This window comes from Vespa mandarinia, chromosome 1 (genome assembly GCF_050613455.1).
Source record: "Vespa mandarinia isolate Hongniang chromosome 1, ASM5061345v1, whole genome shotgun sequence".
NCBI lineage: Eukaryota > Metazoa > Arthropoda > Insecta > Hymenoptera > Vespidae > Vespa > Vespa mandarinia.
This window is the reverse complement of record NC_140810.1, coordinates 18,712,501-18,722,500: the sequence shown is the minus strand read 5'-3', so window position 1 is coordinate 18,722,500 and position 10,000 is coordinate 18,712,501. Positions and strand designations below refer to the sequence as shown.

Below are 10,000 nucleotides of genomic sequence, written 5' to 3'. Positions count from 1 at the left end.
TTAAAAATGATAATAACAACAATGATAATAATATTAACATTATTATTATATAATATTATTTATATATTAAATAATATTATTACTATTAGCTTAAAATAATTCATATTAAAATGTGTACAATGAAATAATTACCGTCCATTTCATCCTGATTGTGTCAGATTTGTAGCAATATTGACTCCAGTAGTAACTGGATCGTAATTATCGGAAGCGATGGCGTACACTTTGAATCATGCTTATTTTATTTGACGCAAATCTTTTATTTTCCCCTCTTTTACTTGGCAATTTATTCACCGAAATAAATAACGACGAACTTTTTCTTAATTTATTATACTCAACGATTCATTGTTATTGTTTAAATCCAGGTGTAACAATCCATATCGTCCTTTGGAATTAGTCGACCACATGATTTACTGAAATGAATAAATTAATAAATATACATGTATATATTATTAAAATTTTTTCTAACCTAAAAAATATAAATAAGATATAACCTAATTGGTGTGTTTAACATATTTTATAATATATATATATATATATATATATATATATATATATGTTTAAGATTAGAAAAAATAAAAAAATAAATAATAAAAATTGTTAATATATATCTATATTACGTACTATATAAAATTTCCATTTTATTATCTAATAAAAATGTGAAACATTAACGTCGATTATGATTTTATGTGCCAAATGAAAAGAAAGAGAACATCATTTTCGATCGGTAGATATTAAACGTTCTTCAAGTTTTTCAATGTTCCACAGATTTTTTTTACAACTTATACTACCATCGGTATACATATATCATCTTAAAACTTGAAATTTATTTTAATAAAAAGACGCCAGGTGGAGCATGCATTCATAATACATATAAGAAATTAATTTTAATTTCTAAAAGAGAAAAGATGATAAAGTGTAATAATTAAAGGTATCGTAAAAATTAATAGGGGGCACGACCGGTCGATATTCTTTCGATAATCGAAAGTATTTTGATTATCGAAAGTGAATAGAATAATCGTTTCAGATCTGTGACTTCATTGTGTATTCTATCATAGTTTTTCTGTCTCTTTATATCGTGATTTTTATTAAATTATTATATTTCAATATATATCGTATACGCATATTATAATCGCGAATCGTATATTTTTTCTATCATTTATCTTCGTATAATCATTCGTATATGCACACACAAATTCTTAATGTTAAAAAAATAAAACGTATTATTAATTAATTTATTTTTACAATGTTTTACTCAAGTGATTTTTTTTCCGTTTTTTTAAGGTCGTCGTTAATTACTTTTCATAAATTATATTGTGATTCGACGATTAATTATGATGTGAATCGACGATTAATTATGATGTGGATCGACGATTAATTATGGTGTGAATTGACAACGAATTCGTAATCAGAGGAAATCAAGATATTTGGGCCAACAAGAATAAAATTTAATTTCATCATGAGTAAGTAATAATAAATTTTTTTTAGATTCGTTTGATTTTTTTCATCGATATATATATATATGTAAAGAATATGTGGACAATTTACTTATAAAAATTTTGTCATCGAACGGATCTTCGAACGAGCAACAAAATTAAGAAAATCATATAAAATTGTCCATAATGTTGATTGTGCATTATTGCAATTAAAATATTTATCGATAAAAGGGAGTGGGGAAAAAATAAAACAATTGTAGGAAGATTTAAAAGATAGAGTAAGAAAGTGTAGTGCGAATAAGCGTTAACAGATGTCACAACGATCTTATACTGTTGAGATACAGTATATTGTTAATGTCTACAATCATAACAGTCAACATATTATTAACCATATCAATTATAATATTTAATATATTATTTTTCAAATTGGAACGGACCATAATAGTGAACATTTCATTTAATAACCATTCGTTTAAATAATCGTTACACAACATATCATTATTAAGATAATTTTTTTGAAAAAAAAAAAAAAAAAAGAAAGAAAAAAAAAAGAAAATTGAAAATGTTTTCCATTCAAAATCTAATTTGATACGTAGACCAAACGAATTTAAATATTGCCGCGTAATCGAAATGAGCCGGATTAACTAGAAGATTTATCTTAACGATCATTTGTTTAATAAATAATTATTAAACAATATATCATTATTAAGATAATTTCTATGATTTGGAAATAGTTTAAGAATATATTTTCAATCAAAAATATATTTGTCTATGGGATGCAATCGAGATGAATCGAGCCAATCAGATTTCATCATGATATAGAAAGATTCGCATAAATTCAACGAGGTCGAAAGATATATATATATATATATATATATATATATATATATATATATATATATATATATATAAAAAGAAGAAAATTTTCAACGAAATAAATCTAACATGATATATGGTACATGGACTAAATTTGAATTTGGCGCGCAATCGAGATGCAAACAAGATCTCGCAGATTTTTTATCGTTTCAACGATCCGCATAAATTCTATAGGGGACGAAAGACTTTAACAAAAAAAAAAAAAAAAAAAGAAAGAAAAGAAAAGAAAAAAAGAAATCTTCAACGAAAAATTCCAAGTTCGAAAGATATGTATATATATATATATATATATATATAAACGAAGGAAGTATATTCAATGAAAAATATAACTCGATGCACGGATTAAATTTAAATTTTACCGCGTAATCGAGATGGACTGGGCCAACCAAGAGGTTACAGATTTTCTCGTTGCAACGATCCAGAAGTGCACCGGGAAGTACTTTAACATGCGATGTCGTGCGTATAGAGAGAAAGAGAAAGAGTAAAAGGGAGAGAGAGAGAGAGAGAGAGAGAGAGAGAGAGAGAGAGAGAGAGAGAGAGAGAGAGAGAGAGAGAGAGAGAGAAAGAAAGAAAGAAGTTGGAAGCAAAGGAAGAATGAGACGGTATCGCGTAGTCGACTGATCGGTATTTACGATTCAGGAGAAATCCTTCTCCCGACGAACTGCTGCGTTCGTCGTCTTCGTCTTCGTCTTCGTCTTCGTTGTCGCCGTCGTCGTCGTCGTCGTCGTCGTCGTCGTCGTCGTCGTCGTAATCGTCGTCGTCGTAGTCGTCGTAGTCGTCGTCGTTGTCGGCTGCGTTCATCCGTCCAATCGTGCATCCATTCCTGCGTCCGTCAATCCGTTATAATTTCTCCGCTAATAGAATCCGAGATTTCGTAGCGAATCGTGCGACGCATCCAAAGTTCTTTTCCCGTCTTTCTCTCTCTCTTTTGTTTCATCGTACCATTCTTCCTCGACTCCTCTCTCTCTTTCTCTTTCTCTTTCTCTTTCTCTTTTTCTTTCTCTTTCTCTTTCTCTCGCTCTCTTGAATGTTCAACAGTTACTGTGCCTCTTTCTCTCTTTTTCTCTCTTCCTCTTACAGTAGCGCGTGCACACGCACGACACACCGCTCGCTGCCAATCGAGGTGGCTTCGGCTTCTATTCGGACGCGTTTTCGAATCTCTCGATCGAATTCGTTGACCCACTATCTCGTCGCTCGTCGTTAAATCTTTTATAGCGTTCCTTTAAGACAGACGGGCCTCGCATAAATTTTTCTATGTACATAGATATACATATGGGTATGTACGTATACGAAATATATATATATATATATATATATATATATACCTAGGTACATATAGAACAAACATATAAATCTTTTATATCTCGAGTTCGATTATTGTTTATAATATTAATCTGAACTTAATTCTTTTCTTACTCATCCCTTACGATCGATGATTTCATGTATTATACATTTTTTCTTATGTATTTTTTTTCTTTTTGTTTCGTTTCCCCTTTTCTCTCTCTCTTTTTTTTTTTTTCTAATCAACATCCTTTGACTTCGAAATTATTCAAAACAACAAAAAAAAAAAAGAATGAAAAAAAAAAAAAAAAGAAGAAAAGGATCAATGATCGTCGCATCATCTGGAGACAAAGGAGACGTCATCTTCGTCGTCATCGTCGTGTGCGGGCATCGAAGATCCGCTCATTGTCTTTCTCACTATAATGCATATTGACTATTAACAGAAAAATATGTTTCCCTTATATGCAAGGATATATGGCCACGTCACGTCCTTATTCGCTGAGCAGTCGTCTCATCGCTCGTACTCATCTTCGAAGCCGAGCACCATATTCGGTCCTCCCACCTACCAGGGGAGACAATGCCAGTCGCATTCGTAAAAGCGTACCTCTACCTGTTTGGCGATCAAATCGAATTAAAGGCCAATATGCGTACAACCATTTGGTACTTACTTCTCTTTTGTCGCTTATACTATCGGTGAAAACAATTTTTCTTTTTCCTTTCTTCTTTTTTATTTATTTTTTCTTCATTTTTCTTTTCTTTTTCTTTTTCTTTTTTTTTTTTTTTGCTTGAATGTCAATATCCTGCAGGAGATTATATTTTGAATGAATTTCTTGTTTTATATTTCTTTTTTTTTTTGATCGTCATTCGAATTTAACATTGAAGATTATATATGTATATATATATATATATATATATATATATAGTATGTGTATATGTGTGTGTATCAATTTCAAGAAATATAGTAGGATCAGATAGTACAAGTTCTATTGATCGATTAAATATATCGTTATTGTAATTCGAGATACAAAATTATCGTAGAATCTTTTTTTTTTTCCCCTAAAGATACTTCAAGATCGAAGGAATGTAAATAAAAAAAACTTTTTAGATTAAAACAATTCGTACGATGAAAAACGTTTAAATTATTGACAATATTAATAGGAGATATTCGATAAAGTCGATAATTATCCTACAATCAAATACGTTATATAATTTTTTTTCACATTCAAAATATTCCAAATTCGACAGTTCGAACGTTTATAAAAATTTCTATGTTATCATTAACGATACGTATAATAGCTAAGTTTAAATGTATCGATCGATTGAAATATCATTGAAATATTTCACAATATAAATATAAATATATCCATTTCTCTTAAGAGATATTCTTGACATTGACTTGACGTTAAAGGAAAAATTTCTAAAGTACAAATAATCATAGATATACATACATACATACATATATACATGCATACATACATACATACATACATACATATATACATGCATACATACATACATACATACATACATGCGTACATACATATATACATAGATACATACAAATGTACATACAGACATACATTTATATATAAATGTTTATAAAGAAAGTAAACAAGAGAGAAATCCGACTTCGTAAGGTGAAATCGATCGTAGAGAAGGCACGAAAGAATATGGAGGATGATAATCGAGAGAGTCTCGATAGGAAAGAAAAAGAAGAAGAAGAAGAAGAAGAAGAAGAGGGGGGATGAGGCTGAGGGACGATCCAGTGGCTCCAGTCCCGAGAACAGAAATTGTTACGTGCTCGCAAGGCCCTCGTGATTCGAATGCTCATGCGATCGCGAGCGATCGCGAGCGGTCATCCAGAGTCAGTTGAAGAGGAGGTTGAACAGCAGCAGTAAGAGAGGAAGAGGAGGAGGAGGAGGAGGAGGAGGAGGAGAAGGAGAAGGAGTAGGAGCAGGAGGAGGAGGAGGAGAAGAAGAAGGAGGAAAAGGTGATGGTGATGTTGATGGTGGAGGGAGAGGGGGAGGGGAGTTCCGTGGCGTTGCTCAAGCGCAGAGAGAGAGAAATAGAAAAAGAGAGAGAGAGAGAGAGAGAGAGCTTTCTTCGGTGGTTGACACGAGAGGACGCAAGAGTCAAAGGCGATTGTCCCAAGTATTCTTCTTCTTCTTCTTCTTCTTCTTCGTGTTCTTCGTCTTCATCGTTTTCATCGTCGTCTTCTTCTTCTTCTTCGTCTTCATAGTCTTCTTCTTCTTCGTCTTCCTCTTATTCGTAGTTGTCCACATGCGGAAGAGCATCTATCCTCTCCGGTTAGGTTCTTTCGCTCACACAGGACACGTACGAAGTCATGTCCCCGTACACGTTCCTTCTCCTCCTTCTACTTTTTCCTCCTCCTCCTCCTCTTCTTCTTCTTCTTCTTCTTCTTCTTCTGCTTCTTCTTCTGCTTCTGCTTCTGCTTCCTCTTCTTCTTCTTTCTTTTCCGTCTTCTTCATCTTTTCGTTCTGCTTCTTCTTCTTCTTCGTCCGTGTTTTACTAGTCGAGCTCCTCCCTGTTTAATCGAAAATATTCGAAAGAATGTCGGTCAAGATATCTTTTAGATCAAAGAATAGAACTTTTCGAACTTTTCTTTTTGACATCTCTTTCTTTTTCTCTCCTTTCTTTTTGAGTAGAATTGTGATATCGCATGGTATTCGTTCATTGGAAAATTTTTTTCTATTGGATGCTGCGACTTATAAAAATTAAAATAATTATATATCCATTTAGTTTTATGAAATCCTTTTATTAAGTTATCATTAAGAATCAGTAATTATATATATTATGGAATTTTGTTTATATTTAGAGAAAATTTTCGATTTCGATGTAAATAAGTTACATATATACGAGGGATTACCGTGTCGTCGACTTTTGTTATTCTCCCACAATGTGTAATTTGTATTACATATATACATATATATATACACAAACACACACACACACACACACATATATATGTGTGTATGTATAATCCTCCGTGATATGTATGTATATAATCTTTATTATATAAATATATATATATATATATATATCTATGTAATTCCTCTATTATATATATATATATATATATATATATATATATATATATATACACATATACATATAAAAACACACGTATAAAAATATTTTGAAATCGAGCGAATGCATATATATATACATATGTACGTATGTACGTATGTATGCGTTTCAGAAAATCAGTAGTAACAAGGTAATCATTAGGAGTAACACACGTTACTCTTTAAACTCGCTGTTACGACATCATCTTAGGAATGAGCTTGCGATAAAGAGAAAGAGACCGAGAACCGAAACGTAATCATTTTTCCTGGAAAGTAAGATTCGCGATGGTAGAGGAGTAATCGTCTGAGATTGTTGTTGGGTGGGGGAGGAGGATAGGTGGGTGGTTGACGAGGATGGAGGGGAGGCGACGGTGGGTGGGTACACCGCGCGGTTCATTTTTCTTTGCTTTCCGATCGTTTTCTTCTTTTTCTCTGTCTTTTTCGGAGGATTTTTTTTTTGTTTCTTTCTGTTCTTTTGATTTTCTTTTTACTTTTTTTTCTTTTCTTTTCTTTCTTTTTTTTTTTTCTTCTTCTTCTTCTTCTTCTTCTTTTTTAGTGGTGTGTTTTCTTTTTTACGTACACATCAACGTGGCTAAAATTTCGATCGATCATGACGATATTTCAACATTCGAGCGTCGGCTTGATCATGGTGCAAGATTTAAGTTCTTGATTCATCGTGAGCCGATTGATAGGCGCATCAGGTACACGCTGAATTCTTATGCTAATGCGAGAAAGGAGCCGAGAAGACAATACACATCCACACACTGGAGAGTCCGGGCATCTGTATACACTCTGCGTCCCGTATTCTGTATTCCGTCAAGTGAATTAATACAATCACCAGGACCGCCGAGTGATTTTCGATGCGGTGAGATCGTGATCGGCGCCCGAGCTTTACCGAAGCTTTCTTATTTGGGAAAGGAGAAATGATATCGGGAAAGCTAACGATAGATCCGACATCGATCATCACGATAATAATGATTTTTCTTCATCTCTTGAGAAATTTTACATATCAACGAACTCGCATCTGTCTAGCCTATATACTTACTCTATCAAGAATTGTTTCTAACGATTTGTTTATACGATTTAGTCGATCTAATCATCATCATCATCATCATCATCAGCATCATCATCGTCATTGTCATCGTCATCATCAGTAATATCACTTGGTATCTTTGAAATCGAAACGAACGTTTCTTGTCGAAAGAATAAAAATTATTTTTATCAGATCGATATCGATGATGCGACACGATCGGTCTCTTACGAAATGAACATTTTTAAGAAATATAAGTTCTCGTGCTAATAAATGAATGTTGAATATGCAAAAACCTCGGCACCGTTTCTTTTACGTGATCGATTTATTGAATCGCTTGCTAAGAAAGTATAAGCTGCTCTCCCTTACTTCTTTCTTTTTCTCTTTTTTTTTCTCTCTCTTTCTCTCTCTCTCTCTCTCTCTCTATTTATCTATCCATCTACGTATCTCTTTCTCCCTCTATCTTTATCCCTTTCCTATTTACATTTAACAACCCGTTTGCACATATATGCGTAGAACTTATGTATACTTCCATTTGCCCCGGAACTCGAACATTACGATATCACTTACTTCCGGTCGATGAATGTTCTTTTTTTTTCTATGTATTTCTTTTTTCCTATTTCTTTTTCTTTCTTTCTTTTACAAGTTCGAAGTCGTAAGGTTCATAAAAAATATAGAGATTAAGAGAGATGAAAATGACGAGACAATTGGAAATTAATAATATATTATGGCGACGTTAAAAATGATGTGTAAATGTTTATTTTAATCGATTAAACTTTTGTAATTTAAAAGATTTAGTTCTTTGAAAACAATCGAATTCATCCGAGAAATAAGAAATATATCGATCGTTCCTGTTTACGGATTTTTTTCAGTGTTCTTTCTACTTTCCGATATCACCACTTGGCCGACCGACCGACCGACCGACCGGCCGGCCGGGCCCGGGGGGCCGGGCCATTGATGCAGAAGAGAGAATATGTATAGTCAGCGAGAACTTACAATGTAACGGTCGTTCTGCCTGGCCAGGGTGGATGAGTGTAGCATTTCCCGTATTGCCATCGTAACTCGCGACTATCCGCTAAACGATAATCACTATAAGAGTAGGACAGAGGTTCTCCTTTGAAAGTTACGAATGAAAAATATTCTTTTTTCATTCTTTTTATTTTTCTCTCTTTATTTCTTTCTTTCTTTCTTTCTTTACCTAATGCATATGTAATATATATGTACGTACTTTCTTTCATTGTCATTTATTATATCGATTATATTTTGTTACTTTTATATTACTTCATTTTTTTTTTTAAGTAAACGTCATTTAATTAATGATGTGTATATATATATATTTTTTTTTTTTTTTTTTAATGATTATTTTAAGTAGTATCAGTACCAAGATAAGGGTTGTAATATTCACGATTTTATAATCGATATATATATATTTTTTAAATTAATTAATTAATTTATTTATTTATTTTTTCTTTTTTTTTCTTTTCTTTTTTTTGTTTTTTTGTTTTTTTTTTTCACGGAGAACCTCTGACACTCGTAACATATACAGGGACAATTCAGGAATGAACGGAGATAGGCTCGCAACGTATGAATAAAGTAGTAATGGGCGTAACGTTGATCAGAGTATCCAACGAAATTATAGATTTCTCATCGAGAGAAAGAAGAACGGAGAAAATTATCAATTGCGTTATCCGTAGTGGAGCGTGGCTCGTCGATGTATGTATAAATATATATATATATATACATATATATATATATATATATATATATATATATATACATATGTAGGTGAAAACATATTCCGATTCCTGTTTCGAGATATTATTGATTTTGACTCTCTTATCTAAGGTTATATGTATACCTGTGCATTTCAGAGTTAACTTTAAGCATTAATTAATTAAATCAAGTTGTACAGGTGTTACACTTAGGATATTTTTATATTAATCATCAATTACATTTCATAATTTAACAATTTAACATGGCGTTTAGAACATATAATAACATTTATAAAGATCATTATTGTCAACTTTAATTCTGCTAAATAATATAGGATAGAAAGATCTCTATCAAGGATTATTTTTCAATATATTTTATTGTTCATTATTATTATTATTTAATTATTAATAAATTAATTCATTAATTTAACACAATACGCGAAGAGGTCCTCTCTCTCTCTCTCTCTCTTTCTCTCTCATTAAAGTAAGTACCTACCTATGTATTTAATGTTAATCGAGAATTATTATGGATGAGATAATCAAGAGATCGTAGTTAGGCGAGTTTAAAAATAAACTCTTGCT

The 10,000-nt window shown here is 32.1% G+C and overlaps 1 protein-coding gene across 1 annotated transcript in view; it reads right to left on the bottom strand.

Annotated features, from left to right (window-relative positions):
* LOC118447485 (dual specificity protein phosphatase CDC14AB) overlaps positions 1-812 on the bottom strand; it is a 4,135-nt gene extending 3,323 nt beyond the window's left edge. The window contains exons 1-2 of the mRNA XM_035879475.2: positions 622-812; positions 133-410 (exon numbers count right to left, since the gene is read on the bottom strand). Of these exons, the coding sequence (XP_035735368.2) occupies positions 133-139 (7 nt within the window). The 5' untranslated portion in view covers positions 140-410; positions 622-812. The remainder of the gene's footprint in view (positions 1-132; positions 411-621) is intronic.
* Positions 813-10,000: the final 9,188 nt, after the last annotated feature.